The sequence below is a fragment of the Poecilia reticulata genome, linkage group LG13 (genome assembly GCF_000633615.1).
Source record: "Poecilia reticulata strain Guanapo linkage group LG13, Guppy_female_1.0+MT, whole genome shotgun sequence".
NCBI classification, from domain to species: domain Eukaryota; kingdom Metazoa; phylum Chordata; class Actinopteri; order Cyprinodontiformes; family Poeciliidae; genus Poecilia; species Poecilia reticulata.
The window spans coordinates 3,982,646-4,001,270 of NC_024343.1; the positions used below are offsets into that span (position 1 = coordinate 3,982,646).

Consider the following 18,625-nt stretch of genomic DNA (forward strand, 5'->3'; position numbering starts at 1 on the left):
AAAAAAAAAAAAAAAAAAACGAAACAGGAAAAAAAAACAGCTGCTTGCTGATATATAGACCTTTAAAGTCGCTGCATTCGTCACAATCAGCGCCTCTTAATTGCGTGTCACGTTAACACTCTTCCTACCTCATTTTACGTTGAATTGAGACGTTACGCCTGTTGGAGAGGAGTGTTGTTTCATCACATTACCTTGTGATAAATGTGCCAAGCCGAATCCCAAGCACTGACAGCTTTTTTTTTTTTTTTAAACATTTTTTATTTTTTTTATTTTTTATTTTTTTACTTTGAGTATCAGGTGGAGCTTGGCACCTATCATGTGAGAGCGTGCAAAGCAGCAGCTTGGCATCGTGAGTTGTCGGAAATGTGCTAGAGCTTTCCCTTTTTTCTCCACACAACTGGAAGAGATGAATGCAACCTAAGCAGTGGCACTGATGCCACTAAAGGTTGTTAATAACTGTGTTTTTTTTTTGTTTTTTTTTATCAACTGTAGACAGCAAACGACACACTTATGATCCTACACGTCTACTGTTTTCAAAGCCAGTCTTTAAACTGATCTGTGTTGAGTTTAGCCTCTAATTTGCACAATTATTTTGCCTTTTTTTTTTTTTTGAACTGCAAAAGCCTCAAACTAAAAGGAACCAGGATACCAAAACAATTTAAATATATCCACCTTTTTTCTTTCTTTTCTTTTTTTTTTTTAACTCCTGGCATTTTTCAAGGATTTCCCCTTAATCTCCTAACATGAAGGCTCTCTTCAGCTGCACATGTCCCTCTGGCTTTCACACTCATTCAAGCCAGACATCGGACAAAGCGCATCACATTAACAGAAAGCAATTACCCACCTCTGAGGGGATGTATGTAAAATCTCCTTTTTGTTCCAGTTTATCGAGCAGAAACATGCTTTGCGTCTCCTGTAAGCCTACCTGATTATTATGTCCTGATTGACTCTGGGGAGAGTTAATCTGAGTATTCCCACTTGTGTTCGCAGGTGAGCGTGTGTTTGGATCGCTTGTTGCCTGTTTAGGCTGGATTTAGTGGCACGTGAGCGCTGATAGCAGCAGTTTACTGAACCTTCTTAACTTCCTGTACTGTAAACGGGAAACCTCAGGGTTTTTCAAGTGAAATTCAGTTAAACAGATTGTAATCGGTTCTTATCTTACCTGCAGTAAGTACCACAAAGGCAGATAAGAGAATAGTGGCACCATTAACATTCTTACTTATATCTTTTGTGGTAATGGGTTTCACCCCTTTTACCTTCAAAAGTGCCTTTCAAGATAATGCTGGGAATATTTATTTATTTGTGTTTTTGGTCCATATTTACCAGAAACACCAGGGAATGTGTAATACATTTTCCAAAGATTTGTAGGCTGCACATCCACAAAGTGAATCTCCCAGTACATCCCAGGGTTTCCCCCATAACACCTGCGAGGCTCGGTGGTCACGGCGTCAGCTGTAATCCTAGCTTAGTCTTGTCTTTACTGTCACTGTTACTGGTGGGAAAAAACAAACAACTATTTAAAATAAACAAACAACGCTTAGCCTGGTCGGGTGGCAAGTAAAGCCTGGAGGCTTACAATACACATTGGCATCCCAATATTGTTCTACGGTTTTACTGGATCTAACTCTGGTGGCCATTGGATGCCATTGGAGTACAGCGAATTATTGCCACTGTTTGAGAAATTAGCTTGATACTCAGCAACAATAAGGGGCTTGTGTATTTAAACAAATATTCACGGACTACAATCTATGAATGCTTGAGGCCTGGTCCAAAAATTACATGTACCTCCCTGTTTTATCAGATCTAACACCAGCTATATGAAATAATATACGCAGTGGAAACCATTCTGGCGCTACTGTGGAAGTCTTCCTTCCATAACTCCGTTCTTGTAACTTCAAGCGATCAATGCCAAGAAAAATGGATGGTGCTTCTAGACTGTCCACTTTGGAAACTCCAGTCAATATTTTGGATGTGCTCTTTGGAAAAATTCATGATTAGGCTGATTTTCACAAATAATTTTAAATAGATACCTTAATCTGCAAATACTGAACTGTGAACAGGCCTCCCTGAATGAATCAGACTTTCTAGGCAAATGAAGCAGAGTTGGATTAAGCCAATGCTGCTAGCAGGATGGTCTTTGGGTTTCACTTCCACCTCCAGGTGGAACCGTGTTATATGGTTCCTAACATTTTGAAATATATACTTCAACTTTTACAGTCTAGTTCCTGGCTTTTATCTTTTGTTTGGCGATTACCAGTAAAGCTTTAAAGGTCCCGGAATGGCTAAAATACCCTGTAGTGTATATTGTATAGAGCACAGTGGTAGAACTCTGGTTCTTATATGACAGAAAAGACGAAAGCCTGTTGTGTTAGTGTCCTAGTATGTTGTCAGCATAAAGAGTAAATGTTTTTGAAATTGTGCAAAAAGAAATAGTCTGCAGACTGTTGCAGAGAAACTCTTGTTTGTGTGCATCTTCCTGCTATTGATGTCCAAATCATTGACACGCCTGATCATTCTGAAAACTTCATGACATCTAAACAAATCCGATTTGATTGCTTGCAAATAAGAACACTCTATGGTTTACAAAATAAATCAGAGCAGCCATAAATCAGCAAAAAGCCCGACTGAGAAGACTTGAGTTCAGGAAGCTAGCACCCACTCAAGAGTCGAGAAGGCAGACATATGCTGCGTATGCTGTCACGGTATGTAATTCTGCCAAAACATGCACATATGAAGCTTTGCAAAGTCTTCCTGGAGGCACAATATTTATGATTAACTCTGAATAACACTGATAAGGACTTAAAGAGAGTTGTGCAGAGGATAAATTATCTTCGCTGCATGCGTTCAGATGTTAGAATGGCTTGTTTTTCATTTTTCCTGTGAGGTCATGCTTTGATCAATAAAAGCAGCGAAAAGCACATGTAGATGAACTAAAGAGAAAGAGAAAGAACTGCTAAAGTTAGTGATGTACATATGGCGGATATTTCAAACTCGATTTTTTTTCACCATCTCCAGAATGACTAGCAGCAACGACTTCTTTTTGAAGATGGTTCCTGATGTTCTTCCTTTGTAGCGTTGGGGCGAACACGCGTACACACACACGCACACAGAGACGCACACATGCACACTTTAAAGCTCCAGGCCAGGAAATTACCAGAGCTCTTTTTTTTACAGAGGTGATGCTCAGTTAATCAAGTGGATTTGATTAGCTGGACTTGGCCGCTTTTCCTTAATTCTTAAGGGAAGCAGTAAAAATAAATCCCTCGGTATTCCCCCTTTTCTTTTGTTGGAAAGAAAAATGCCATGGTTTAATTTGTCATCAGTTTTTAATTAGTCTAAAGTTGTATTTACTGATATTTTTTTCTGAGACTAGGTGAAATCCCTTATGACTGAAATTAATATTATTTCAAAGATAAAAACTAATCTGTTTTATTAAAACCCCTTCACTGTCTTACCAGTTCTTTCTTTTTAAAGAATTTAATTTCACATATTTGTTCATACTGTTGAACAAATACGTGACTTTAATGTACTTTAAGGTCCCTTTCCTAAAAGTACATAATCACAATCCCCATTGTGACCATGGCTCCAAGGATCACTCTTTGCATACATGAAATGTATAGTTTTTTGAGGTAATGCTTTTTTCAAGTCATTTGGTTGAATTTTTAAATGAAACGAACAGGAAGGGGCGTTATTTTGAAGACCTAGACATTGACCAACGCTAACCGACGTTGGTTAGCTAACCAAGCTAACGTCTGTTAATTGCTGTGATCAAATTGTCCAAATTTGACATGGAACTCGCGCATTAAATATAACGTTAAAGCCTTTGCCATCAGTTCCAAACAGTACACATGTTCCAAGAAGAAACATAAATGACACAGATTGAGGTGGAATGTAAAAAGAGAATAAGTCCTGAATGAATGTAGCAGGAGGCTTTAATTTTGAAGAAATTGTTTAGTTGTGAAGGTGTTTAAAAGTGCAGAAGTAATAAGTTGCTAATGTAAAGTTAAGATAATTTTGTTTTGAAATCACCTGATGTAATTTATACAGTGCTCGCCTGGAGAGAGACATCCTCTGGTCCTTACAATGGAAGCAAAATCAACATGAAGAGATTTTTATTCAGTGTTGTTTCAAATGTTAAGACAAACACTCTTTTTTGTTGTTTTTACAGTGAAATATGTTTATCCTTGTTAAAGCTATGGTCTACTAAATGCCTGATTTTTACTCCTAATTACATGAGATACTATTTTAGTATCATTTTATTCATTTCTGGTTAGGGTTAGTCGAAACTCAAAAGAGTTCTACTTCTTGCTTCTAATCGACGTGTTCAAGGTAGAGGTGTTTGCACTGTAAATTTAAAAAGAAAGTGTAAATTTTAGTGTAAATTTTAAGTGATTAGCACCAAAAAGGAGTTACTTGAAGTGCTGAAAACTGTTTTCCTCCTTCTTCTTCTTCTTCTTCTTTTTTTTTGGGTGGGGGGAGTTTTGCTATGGTTTGATCAGTTTCCTTTGTGAAACCAAGCTGACCTCTGAAGTCGCCCGTGTTTATTAGGTCCACTCTGCGGGAGCTCACGTCTCGATCCGATTGAAGAGGGAAAAAAAAAAGTTTAAAGCCCACCTCTGATCCCTTCTAATTAAATGAAAACACAGTGGGATACCCGCAGCAAGACTGCGTTCCTCCAACCACGTGCGCAAACACAGTTTTGAAGGTAACCGATGTGGGTGTTCTCAACAGGGGAAGCAACACAGAGCTCCAGCAATCCAACATCCGTCCTCTTGTGCAGCGCAATCACACACCAGGATGACATGCAACACGCCGCAGTTCATGAGCATAAATAAGCGAGGGAATGTTTTACCTGAAAGAAGGAACTTTAATTCAAAGGCATCACTCCAGCACTGTGAAGAAATGTTGCCTCATTAGTGTTACCCCACTGCTTTTACCGAGCAGCAGTCATGAAGGGAGAGAGAGAGAAAGAAAGAGAGAGGCAATGTGCCACTCTTACCGCACCGACATCTCCTCTCCTGAGATCTTAGCATGCCTCAGCAGCTCAAAAATACTGCACATTGTTATGGATCCATTGGCATGGCTACAGGTTTAACGGAGACGCTCGAATGCCAAGAATCCGGCCTTTTCAAAACGCCCGCAACGAGCCAGGCTCCAGCAGGTAAATGCGACACAACTGCTGTTGGAGTGCTGCTTTGCCGCCGCCGCTGGCTCATTGTGCAGAGCGGGGCGGATGATAAGCACCGGGGCGACGTTTGGATAGAAGGGAGAAGAGGTGAGGAGACAAGGACGGTCATCATTTGGAGGAGGGCTGGCCGCGCCTGCTTTCATCCGGCGTGATTGACGGATTGGTGCAGCGGGCTCGCTCGCTCGCTCGAATGCCGTCACACACGCATTCCTCTGGAAATCTGTCTATCAGTATTGGCTAAGCAGAGCGACAGCCATGACATCTAATCACAGGCGAGCTGGCACCTCATAACTTCTACCTAATGTGCTGCAGGTACAGAGGAGCGAAGGGGGGAAGGCGGCCAACACGACCGCAACCATTACCAGCGCTATTAATAGCCCCCTTCAGAGGCCACTGGCACGAAGTGGATCATACCGAGGGGTTAGAGACGGTGTCCCCCACTCCATCTCAAGCTCCTGTATTTAGACATAGGTCTCCGTTGACAAGATTAAACAATGAGGTGTCCCGGTATCTGGGTGATACATTTTTCTGGGTTACACTTCTGACAGAGTAACACAAAAAGAGGGCAGAGAGACTACACGTACAAGATGATAATGAGTCATTTACATAATGTTGCTACAACATTATAATTACCTGGCAATTAAAGCGGCTCAAAAGCCTCATTATGGGCTGTCCCGAGGCCTGGTGAGACTGGGACAGGCTCGGGTCGGACTTGTCAACCACTCTGTGTCTTTTTCCTAGATCACCCATAGGCCTCATTATGTTGAGTTACAATGCTTTAACCGCAAACCCCATGATTTAATGTGATAGATCAGCACAAGGTAGTGCAGAAAAGTGTGAAGAGGAAGGAAAAGGATTGCTAGGTTTTAACTTTTGTTCACAAATAAAAATCTTTAGTTCCTATCTGTTCACGGACTTCAAACTGATTTATCTAAATAGAATTCAGTAGAATCTATTACACCAATGGTCCACTTGTGTTTAAGCAAATATCAGTATCAGTGCTACTCTTCAGTTGAGGCGTATTTGGTTTGATAGAGGCCAAACAAGACCAAGGCAAACAAGTCACAGATACAGTTGTGGGAAAGTTAAAAGCAAGTATTTTTTTATAGGTTTTGTTGGCTCTTGAGGCCTCTGTTTGATAGTGAATTGACAGGAAAAGGGGTAATGAAAGAAGGGTTAAGACATGTGGCAAAGGCCACCAGGCTGGGAATTGAACCCGCAACAGTTGCGTCAAAGACCAAGGCCTCTATATATGGGCTAGGCTTAACCCCAGCGCCACCACAGCACCCCAAAAGAAAGTTTTGTTTAAACAGCAATCAAAGCTTTAAACAACTTGGAGTAATCTTCAAATTTGTCATCCATAAATTGAGCATATGGTATAACTGCATACCTACCAAGACATGTAGTGTTGGTTAGAGGGTCCAGTGGCATCCTCACTCCTGTCTCCTGTAGCTTACCACTATCAGTGTGTGAATGTATGTGTGAATGACAGTGTAGTGTAAAGCGCTTTGCGGTCCTCTGGACTAGATAAAACGGTATACATGTACAGACCAGTACCATTTGTCACTTACAAGGTCATCCACCAAAACATGGGAACAGTGGAAGAGATCCACTACTACCATCGGGTGGAAGAACCACTTTGGACAATACAACCATTAGTCATGGAGACCATAAATATAACCTTCATGTCAAAAGCAAAGTCATTAGAAGTCCTATTGAAAGTTTTTCACATGCCATGTTGGGGATACATCAGTGTGGAAGAAGGTTCTGTGGTTCAAGTTCCCCTACCAGCAGGAGACGTACAAGCCAAAGCTACGAAGGAACACTTTTGATCAGCATGCTTTAGATTGTTAAAATGACTAGATCTAAATCCAATTGAAATCTGTTAAAAGAATAATAAATTCACGTAAACATTTGATCCTATGTTTACTGAGTTTGAGCTATTTTTAATTTTTTTTGCAAAGATCAGTTGTTAGAAGGCAAAGCTAACATAGAGATTCCCCAAAAGACATGTCTGTAATTGCAGCAAAAGGATTAAACTCAAGGGTCTTGGATGAAAACTCACTTTTCAGCACTTCTCAGTATTTCATCTATGAAATGTTGAAAATCTTGTGTCCTGTTTGGCTCTACTTTAAATGACACCATGTAGAATTATAATAAAATACACGGACATTTGAGGTTTTTAAGGGACACAATACACAAAGAAACAAGGGCTACGAATACTTTTGCACGGCATCGTGTCACGTAATAGAAGTAAAGTTTTTACCCAAACTTAAACTTTGACGAAAGGCAATACTTCATCCGCTGAAGTATTGCAGCAGACACAGGGGCGATGTTTTGAATTTCTTTCCCATTGTGTGGGATTTGTCAGTTTCCTCAGTCCAGAGGGACTTTGTTGACACACCGAAAAACCCCACAAAAGGACATAACAAGGACACGTGTCATACCTTACACCCTTATTATACCTGCAGTGACAAGTGAGACGAGCAGCCGCTTCAACATACTACCGCGCATTAAGCCTGGCTTCCCATTGCTCACAGTCTTAAGTCAAGAACCACTAACATCTCGTGTGAAGTGTCAATGTAATAAAGCATCGTGTGTGAAATATAAGGATTTGGACGTGCGTGGGTGGTTCGCAGGGGACGGGGGGTTCTTCATGAATGGCAGGCGATGAATGATGGAGCTGCTCCCGAGGGTGCAGAGCCCTGAGCTATGCTGCAGGGACTCGGGAACACGGCAGTCTTCCATGCCCTGCGAGATGCCAGTTTGGGTGGGCACCGTTCCGAATGGGTGCCCTTCTCTCCAGGATACGCTGCCGGGTCCCCAGGGGAGAGTCTACAGGCTGTGGCTGCTCCACAGTAGGGGTGGCCGGGAATCTCAATCAGGGACATGAGTGCAGGCAGGGTGGGGTCAGGGGGTGGAAAAAAAAACACAACCAAAAAATAACGACAACAAAAAAAATCAGTCCTTAGGTTCATTGTGTTTGTATTTCTGGAAGAAAGCAGGGAAAGTGGCTCATTATATAGAGATCAAACACGGTCTCCGGCTCGCTCTGAACTCTTTTTGTGTGTTTCCTAATTGGTGAAAAATTGCACAATAACAGAACTTGAATTTTTATCGATTTTAACATGCTTTTTCTGCAATTATAAAAAAAAAAAAAGAATTAAATATGACTTTGCTTGCAGGCTGTCTGCTTACAACCTTTCTTTTTTTCTCTCTCTCTCTTCTCTCCTCTCATCCTCGCCTGCGCTGCAACAACACAGGAGCTGCTGAAACTGTGACAGGTACTACTTCTTCCTTCTACCTGCTGTTCATTTGGAAGCACTCGCTTCTGTGCGTCTGTTGATTGGCTGTCTGTCCCAGCCTGTTCATCTGTCCATATTTACACGCCTGCTTATGTTGTGTGTTTGTTTTCTAGATGGTTTAGAAAACCATGCATTTGTTGTCTTCTTTTAAAATCAACCTTTGGCCACATAGTGTAATTAATTAGTCTGAGTTCCTCTCGCATGTTTCTTAGTTGTTGTTTTTTTTTTGCCACTCTGTATTCTAACAGTAACGCTCCTCTAACCCAGTTCTTTACCGGCTCCACAATGTGTTTGTCTGCTCTGTTTCCATTCTCAGCCGATCGTTACCACTTATAGCACCGGGAATGTTTTTCACTGTCTGCTGTTTGTTTGAAAAGAAACAGAAAAACAACTGTAATTCATTACGTAATTACATGTAGCTGCTTAATGGAAAGTGAACCTAAATGACTCCGTTTCCTAGGGTAAGTAATACTGATGGCCTCTCTGGTTCTCCATTAGATTTTGGATATATTCGCTTTCCAGAAGCCACTCCTTCTTATCGAATTATGTTTGCCCTAAACTCCTCGGTTGAACTTCATCCTGGAGTTTTTCTAATTGGAACAAAAGCGCTGCGCTCAAAAGTAGCAACAGCCGACGCTGAAAACAACGCGACACGTCCAAACTCAGATTTTTATCTGGTTATTTACGGTACTGTCAAACGTCCACATCAATTGAATTAAATTAATTCTGACCTACTAATCTGTCAGTCCACAATTATTAATTTTCTTCTTCTTTTTTTTTTATTAATGTTGGGCTCTCTTTCTGTGGATGTAAGATAAAGCGTTTAAGGGCATAAGAATAAACTTTATTTGTTTATTTGTTGACAAATGACTCCATCCAGAGTGTTAAATATTAGCAAATACAAATGTTAACATAAGAGCTATAAAATTCATTAAAAAAAATAAAGACATGTGTAAGTAATTTTAATGTAAATATAATATAATATGTACATGGAGATATGTTTATCTCAAAATAAATCTATAAATGTATTCTTAATAAAGCTAAACAGACATTCAGAGTTGGATGTTTTAATATTTAAAACACGTCTTAATAAATATATTTTATAACAGGTGTAATATTTCCAGTGTACAGGAAATATAATACATAAAGTGAACTTTAGTTGGGATGTTACTGAGGTGATTTTTTTTTACATATTAATAATTGGAGAATTAAAGTTAAATGTTTTGTCCAAACTTTCCCAAATTATGCCAGAAAGTACAAGTTGAATTAAAAAGTAAATAAATAAATGATAAAAAAGGTCAAACTGTCTCAGGCGCTGGAACCACAAGTAATTTTAAGTGACTGATTCTTCATCAGAGCAGACTGAGCTTTTGCATATTGTGGCATGAGGAGTTTATACCTCTGAAAACTTTAATGACATTTGTGGCAGCCTGCATAGAAATATGATCCTACAGTATTAATAACTTGTTGATCCATATGTTCATGTCATAGAAACAGCAGGCAGATACACAATATTATTACAAAGGGCAATTAAGACAAAGGTATTTTTGAAGCATGTATGTTTTTCACAGTATCTATGTTTACCACACTCACCATAGAGAGCTTAGGCTGGAGCGAAGGGATGCAGACCGTGGTCAACTAATATTGAAGTATTAAAGTGTTTAGACTTTTTATTTTTAATATAAAAACAGGCATACTTGAGAAGAAAAAGTGTTATGGCAAAGTCTTTCTGACCACAGACTGGTGTCAAACTTTAAAGACGTTCAGTGTCTTTATATCTTCCTGTAACTCTAGTTCTAAATGAGAAGGGCTTTTCTGTGATGTTTTATGTCTGAGATATGAATAACAAGCATGTGGTAACTTTGATTTTGATGCACTAGTTAAATGTGAAGTCAATGTTTAAATTAGTTGTTATAGATAAATCCTGACTGACGTTTCAATAGTCACAGAGTCACTATTCAACAGCATCGGTAATATGAGGGGAAATGATTGTGGTTGACAACATAAATGTGAACTTACTCTCTTCGTGTAAAACCTCCCACTGACTCATTGAACACAGTGGACAAAAGTCAGCAGTCCGACCTATACTTCCAGTTTCAGTAGGTAAAATCAATGGCTAGAACCATATTGGTGCTTTTGTTCTGTAGTGTGAGAAAACAATAATCCATAAATCAGGCAGCATCAGGCAGCCGGGTCCAGCTTTGTAACAGCTACTGACATTTGGATTTTAATATACAGCTATAGTGTTGTAAAGAAAAAAAAGTTTGTGCCCCCAACAGATTTCTTCTGTTTTTCTTTATTTTTGTCATCAAACTGATTTTAATATCAATGACAGATATTAACACAAGTCGATATAAAATAAGGCTTTTCAATGCTAATGTAATTTATTAAGCTTATCGCATAGATACGCATAGAGTTGAGCCTCTAAACTTAAAAACTGACTACTTCAGCTGTGCGGCAACAACACCTACTAGGCAGTTGCTGAAACTGGCTGTGATATTTGTACATTGATTCAATCATTAGTCAGTGTTCTGGTGATCATTGTCCTGCTGCATAACCCCAGTGAGTTTGAGTTTAAGGTCATAAACGGATAACCAAATAGAGATTGTTCTCATGCAGGATTTTCTGACAGAGAGCAGGACTCTCCGTCTCTGGCCAATCATCCAGGTCTTAAAGCAGCAACATAGCAAGAGGACGCTGCCACCTCTTCTGACTATTGATCGATACGATGCTTTTTTTTTTTTTAAGAGTGAGATCTAGGGAAGATTTAATGAGAAACACCTGTCTGGTCAGTGTGGCTGTGGTTAAGCTTCCGGATCTCCAAATGGACGCCATTTTTGACCAGTCTCTGGTCTTGATCACCGACTTTAACCGAGGAATTCTGAAGAGGATCATTTTGGTGGAAGAGGTTCAACACCTTTCCATGTTTCCTCTGTTTGTGAATATTGGGTCCACTGTGGTTCATCAGACCTCCAGCATCTTACACATGGCGTTGTTAGCCTCTCCGGACTGATGGATGTCTGTGGCGTCTCATCTGTTCTTGACGGCAAACGTACTTCCTGTTTGAGAGACAAGTTATTTCTTGTTTTTCACCGGTCTGACATTAATCCTGCCTGGGTGTGGCTATTGAGATTGAAATCATCTTTCCAAAATAAATTCAGTTGATCACAATTAATTCATGATTGCTTTACTTTTTTACATGTTGTTTTGGATGGCTAGTTTCCCCTAATATATGAAATCATGTTTTCATATATTCATATATTTTTGTTCCAATCTGCAATTAGAACAAAAATGTGTTGCTTTCATACAAAAAAACTACTGTACAATAATTTTTGTCAGATTTATGAGAAATTTATAATAGAAGTACACTTTTAATTATTAGACAGGAGCAAGTTTGGTTAAATATATGAAATTGGTAATCCAAAAAAGAAAGTTTCATCTGGAAATTAAGTCAACATCAAAGTGTTTCTCTAATATTTTATTTATTTTTGCTTGATTAAATTGCGAAGCCGTGATTTGAAGTGGCACAAAATAATTATATGATAATGAAACTGAATTTTTAATATTTGCAGCACTTTTAAAAAAATATCTTAACATTCCTCTTTTGTAGTTGTGTTGCTACAAATGTTGAGTTCCACTCTTTGACCAAAGAGTGGAACTCTTTAACTTGGTTAAGTTTGGTCAAATTACCAAACTTAACCAATACCAGATTATTATTTTTTTTCTAATTACACCCTTCTCATTTGTGAACACGTTAAGACATCGTTTCATCATGAGGCTCGGGATTTAACGACTAAGAAGAGGCGAAACCACAGGAAGAGGAAGAGGAATGAGAAACTTTATGTTGTTAACACCGGTCTGGTTTTTTTCTTGAGAGAGCACGACTGCTGCCGCAGAGACCGTCGACTCACGGGAGAGAAATCAAGGAGTTGGAGGGGTAGGGGGGTGTATGAGGAGGGCGCTGGCTGTCCTGCATTTTGCTGCCCCGCTTTCATGTCTTTTGATGTGAAAACAAGAGAGAAAAGTTCAAAGAGCGAGCCAACGCGATTCAAAAGGTGCTGGTCTCTGAATTTCTGATGGAGGAGCCAATCCGCTGAAAATTTCCAGATTTCATCAACTTTTTCCCTGAGAACAGTTTGTGTGTGTTGGGGAGGGGGTGGGGGGATGAAGAGGGGGGTGCTGGTGCCGTTTTGCATTCTGAGTACGGCTGATGAGCCGCGCCTCCGTGCCAGACTCCTTTCGCCAGATTGTACATCCCCTCGGAGAGTGCACAGACTTTTTGAAGGTCTGTATTTTCCTCAGACTGTTTCATTCAGTATGTTGTGATGCGGGAACAGGAGGGCAGCCATGTGTAGAGATACAGGCACTTTACTCTCCCAGACAGCTGCTGGAATGAGTGTGAATTTATCAGCCAGTCATCTGTGCTATATCTCTGCCCACTACCNACCCTCCTTCACCACCATCATCCCCCACCCACCACGGAGAATTAATGACTGCCTCTCCTCATTTGCACCCAATCATGACCAGGATGCCGAGGCAATTGAAAATGTTTACTTCAATTGCGAAAACCCTCCATGTTCCACAAAGTGGCCTGTTTTCACTTTGATGGGATTGCTAATCACAGCGACGTTATTTATGTGTGTTTTGAATTGGAGATGAGCCGAGGCTGGGATGTTGGAGGGGTACCAACCTTGCTTGGGGGCTGCTAAAACCTTATGGAGAATTTATCTTTTTTTTTTCTTTCTTTCTTTTTTTTCCTCCTGGTTCTCTGTCTCTCAGTCCAGCAGATTGGGAGCAGAGTAACCTTGCTTTGAGGCTGCTCTGTTGCTGTTTTGACTGCCAAATATATTGCTCTTAGTGCGATGAAATAAAATAGACATCAAAACTACTTTTATTTTTCTTTATATTGCTTTCCGGCTCATCTTCGGCAGTATTTATTACGAGACGCGGGGATTTCGAAGTTGAAATTGCTGCATGCTTTTCCAAAAGAAATAAAAAATGAAAAAAATGTTTCAGAAGTACTGGAAAGATTTACACGTGTGCTGGTGTTATTAACATACAGACTCAATATGTTGTAAATATGAATCTTAATTATGTTTTTTTTCCATGTTTATTAGTGTTTTGGATACAGTATGTTCAAGTCAGGGTAGAAGTTTATCATCAGTATAAATGTTATATTGATTTTGGGATTTGTTGACTTATTTGAACCAGAATAACAACACAAGAGACGACTTGGAGTAATTTATGGAAAACATATTTTTCTTTAATTCAAACTTGTTGAAAATCATGAATGCAGGCTCTGATGTATTCATGCCTACACTAATATTTATCTAATATTTAGCACATGGCAGAGAAATCACACACTTTTTGTACCTATTAAAAAGATTCTGGTGTAACTCTGGCTTGATTTGGCTGCTTTTCTTATGGGAGCTGAGCACCAGTATAACTTTGAAGGTGGATACTGGTCCTCTTACAGCTTCCAGTTTGAAAGTTATTCTCAATGGTGCCTAGGTTTTCCCCAAAAATAATGAGCTTTTTTTTGTTTGTTTTTTTTTTGTCAAATGAGAGAGTTGGGTGTTGAACAAATGATCCCAAACACAAATCAAAGTTGATCTTGAGATAGACAAAGCTGACTAACTTCTAACTTCTTTGTTCCTGTACTCAAATCTATTTATCTGCACCAAGAAGTCAACCAGTTTAAATTAGTTTGACAAATTTCCCTAAAAAAAAGAAAAAAGAAAGAAAGTAAAGATCAATTATCAAACCAGACTTATGCCAGAAACTTGTTGATGGTTACAAAAATGTGTGGAGTCGAAAAAAAAAAAGAGCTCACTGCACTAAAACCTACTGAAAGCTTCCTGGTTATTCCACCAAATATTGATTTCCGAACTCTTCCTGAGTTAAAACGTTAGTATTGCTGTTTCTGAATGAATGTGAACTTGTTTTATTTGCATTATTTGAGATCTGAAAGCACTGCATCTTCTTCGTTATTTTGACATTTCTCATTTTCTGCAAATAAATACAACATTTTTAGCTTGAAATTTTGGAGACATGTTGACAGTAGTTCATAGAATAAAATAATAATGTTCATTTTTCTCAACCATAGACCTATAAGGAGTAAAATCAAAGAAAATGATCTTTTTAAGTGGTCTCTTAATTTTTTCCAAAGCTATATGTGTCTCTATTAAGGTAATGCTGTGTAATTATTCAATCCAGACAAAGAACTGTTCAAATCAAAAAATACTAATTCTGTTCTATATATAGAACAGAATTAGCCTTTTTATTGTGCCACAAAAATTCTGTTGGTGAAAAAGCAGCACCAGATATAAAAGTTCACACCAAAAGTTATTAATTCCAAAACAATTTATAAAAAAGATTAACAATAATAACAGTGGTAATAATATACTGAACAAGACAATAACATATGCAATACTGTCCAGTTATTAGAAATACAAATGTTCACAGAGTCAGAAATATTATTATATTATGGGAAAATGCATGTGAACTTCTCAGTAGAACAGGAACTGCAGCTGCAGAGGAAACAAACCAATGACCAATTTTTATTATTGTGTAAATTGTCTAATTGTTATTTTGTAAATTGTATGTAGATCTTAAAAAGGATGCCAACATACTAGGAGGAAATTTAAAAATGCACTAAAAAGGTTTTGATAACTTGGGAAGTTGTTAGTTCATTTTGTTCAATAATAACTACAAAATCATGAAATACTATGATTATGAAATTGGGTGCCGGGGAATCAAGAAATCAATAGAAGTATATTGTGATAGACATGTGATCAGTATTAATAGAAGGTACGTTTGATAAAATGTTCAATAATTTCCTTAAATGTTAAAATTGTGAGTTTTATTTCTTACCTAGCTGACTAGCAGGTAACACAGCAACAGGTGGTGGACAGCACTGTGTTGGTTTGTCCTCCAACTGTTCCTCTTTACATCATATCTTTATTTTCTCTATTTATGTATGTTTGTATTTTTCTTTTTGTTTTTTTTTTTCTTTGAAGATGCCTGACAAGTAATTAAGTTGATCAGGCTTAAGGTGAAACGTCTTATCAAATTAGTCCTACTTAAGCTTTACTGAGCAAATCGGCACATCCTGGGGGTCACAGAGAAATAACTGTCGCCGTAAGGTGACATTTATTTTTGCTCGTAAATTGAAAGCAAATTTAAATCATTTCCCATTTGTCGTTCTAGATCTCTGACCTTACCCGAAAATCAAGCCTGGACTTTTTTTTTTTTTTTTTTTTAAACGACGCAGTTCGAAATGAATTGATTAAACGGAACCCGGTGTATGAAATGAGTATTTAGCAGAAATGAATTAAAGCCCATTATGAGGCGACAATAAACTTTTAATTGCCTACATTGTGTCCTCTGACTCATAATTGTTTCTTTTTTTGTTGTTTTGTTTGTTTTTTTTGGTACCTATTACCCTTCTTTTGTCCTGAACCTGAGGGCTGGCAGAGGAGTGGAATAAAATGGGTAGTTCATTGCATCAGACAGGTCTGAGGAGCTTTTCTCCACAGGAGGTTAATTTCTTATTGCTCGCCGCGTTTGCAGAGTTCATTTTGAATCATGTTAGTTTGGCTGTCTATTCCCATTATCGCTATCGGAAAACGCAGGCATTTCTTCCCCCCCTACCCTCTCTCCACTTTGTAAATGTCAGAATGCAATAGAGGTGTCTGACAACTCAGGCATGCAAATGTGCTTTTGATGTTTCTCTTTTTTTTTTTAGGATCGGAGGGGGGGAATGAGACTAGGAGTGTTGTTTCTCCGCTGGTGTGAATCTGAGGCATTAAACGTGTTTCCTTTATGTTTTTTTTTTTTTTTGGCTGCTGCCAAATAAATATAGCACAAGGTGACTTTTGACTTCCTCCTTCTTCTTTCTTTCTGAAGACAAGGTGGGGAAACAAAGCCAGGCGTTTTTTGTGTGTGTGTGTGTTGGGGCTTAGTACGGTGTAAGTTATGATGACAAGGTCCAAAGTCTTGTCAGGGAGGTAGGGGGGGAGGGGGGTCAACAATGGCCGGCGTACAGACAGTGACTCAGATGCTTGTATTTCCTGCAGACGGGGAACAGAACCGCTGAGCACACACCGGCCTCAGATGGGGAGCTCCGATTAAAAAAAAAAAAAAAGCTTAACCAGAAACGCCATTCGACTCCTCCTCTCGCCGTTCTCGATTTAACCGTCCTCCATCTTTCTCACCTTCAACCGCCCCGCCCGTATCTGCCGGGTTTCCACTTTCCTTACACTTGTTCATGGTCCCTTTATTTTTTCTTTTCCCTTCATATCCTTTTCCTCTCCCGGCATCTTTGTGGGCAGCAGAGCTTACAGCCCATCTGGCATTTGTTCGCAGGGCCTACTCTGAGCTGTGGGGGGAGATCAATAGTGACAAACACTGCACATGGCTCTTATATTAAAAGGATTAGACATGGCTGCAAACTGACAATCTACACAGCCTCTTCACATAGCTTTGCTCCGTCTGTTGACATGGAGCAAAAGATAAAAAAAAAACAACAACGTCTAAGTATTTAATAGACTCTAGACATCCAGCCGGAAAAGTTTCGTTAAAGCGGCAGTGTTGTGTAAAATCAAGTTGTTGTTTTTTTTACTTTACGTTATGTTACGATGTTATTCCTTCATCAAAAACATACCTAGAGTTTTGCTTTGATTCTTTCATGCATGTTTGAGAAATCCTTTAATTTCCCGGGGCAACCATTCATCTCAGAGCTGCGGTTTCCATGCGACTCCCACCAACCAGCTCCTTCAGACTAGCCAGCAGCAATTAGCAATCACCTGGTGGAACTGTGCATCAGCTGACTTCATTGTATGAGCTACTTCTCAGTGACACACTGGTAAAAAATGTGGTTAAAGGGTTAATAGAGGAGCCATGTTGTGATGACTTCCTGAAGTTTCAGAAAGAGCAGGAGACAGAGGCCCAATTTTAAGGTGTTAAGTTACAAAGTAACTTTTCTTTGAAGTTGTATTTGATATATTTAGCATTTTTATAACAATTGAAGGTTACTTGACTCTGCTATGAAATGGCATTAACACATAACACTGCCACTTTAAGAGTTGTCTTTTTGTGTGTTTGTGTTTTTTCTAGTTGACAGCCAGAACCTGGCGACTGACAACGTGTCGGTGATCGAGGGAGAGACGGCCACCATTAACTGCCGAGTGAGGAACAACGACGACTCCGTCATCCAGCTGCTGAACCCGAACCGACAGACCATCTACTTCAGAGATGTGAGACGTGAGTGCCGCTCCACCTCTCCTCCGCCTGCCCCTCCCATCCGCCCGAAACGCAAAGCTGCATTCGCGATTCCCGGAGTTTCTTAAAATGCACAGTCATGCCCCCTTTTACTGTAACTGAGAGAAATATTGTTTGCCACAACAAAAGGGATGGAGTAAGTGGAAATCCAATTTTCTCCAATTCCGGCTGCCTACACAGGTTTGATTTCTGCCTCAAACCAGGAATATTTCTTTCAGAACTTTAGGTGGAGGAGGAAGAAAAAGTTATTTTATGTATTATTTTTTTTTGTCAAATAGTTTCTTGTTTTCTTAGTTTTTCTGACAGCTGTGAGGAATCTCTGTTCCGTCTTAGTATTAACTTTTAGAGCTAACTTTTGGGACTGAGAAGGGGGTGGGGGCAGTGTGCAGGCAGGTACTTTGGGACCATAACAAACATAACACATTGTCTCACTGCTCTGCACTCCTCTTCTGCATCGGAGTTTACTAAAGCAGGATTAAAGGGCACGAATCTTAATTTTTTTGTTTTTACATATTTTGCTTTTCAACTGCGTTCGGTTTTGTACCTCGCAGTGCTTTTATTTCCATGACGGCAAGACATATGTAAAAAAGATGCACTCTAGCATGAAGCTAAATCTGCCAGAGCGGTGACGTTACATAACAAACACAAAATCTGAGCATAAATGTATGACACGAGGGCCACGCGAGATGACAACGGTCGTGGCTAAATCTCCAACTCCAGTGGGAGTGCATGAGGTAAAGATTTACATGGTAATTTATTCAGTGGGGAGGAGAAAGTCAGGACAGATCAGCGTCTCCTCCCGGGATTCAAAAATGATCAGTATAGAGTCTAGTTCGCCTGTAATTCACTG

General features: G+C 39.4%; 1 protein-coding gene across 2 annotated transcripts in view; it reads left to right on the top strand.

Moving 5' to 3' along the window:
* The window catches only part of cadm1b (cell adhesion molecule 1b), a 274,356-nt gene that overhangs the window by 177,880 nt on the left and 77,851 nt on the right, over nucleotides 1-18,625 (top strand). Inside the window, exons 2-3 of one of the 2 annotated variants that reach the window (XM_017308156.1) lie at nucleotides 8,452-8,472; nucleotides 17,611-17,757. In XM_017308156.1, coding sequence (XP_017163645.1) covers nucleotides 8,452-8,472; nucleotides 17,611-17,757 — 168 coding nt within the window. The remainder of the gene's footprint in view (nucleotides 1-8,451; nucleotides 8,473-17,610; nucleotides 17,758-18,625) is intronic. The other variant, XM_017308157.1, reaches the window with a different exon arrangement.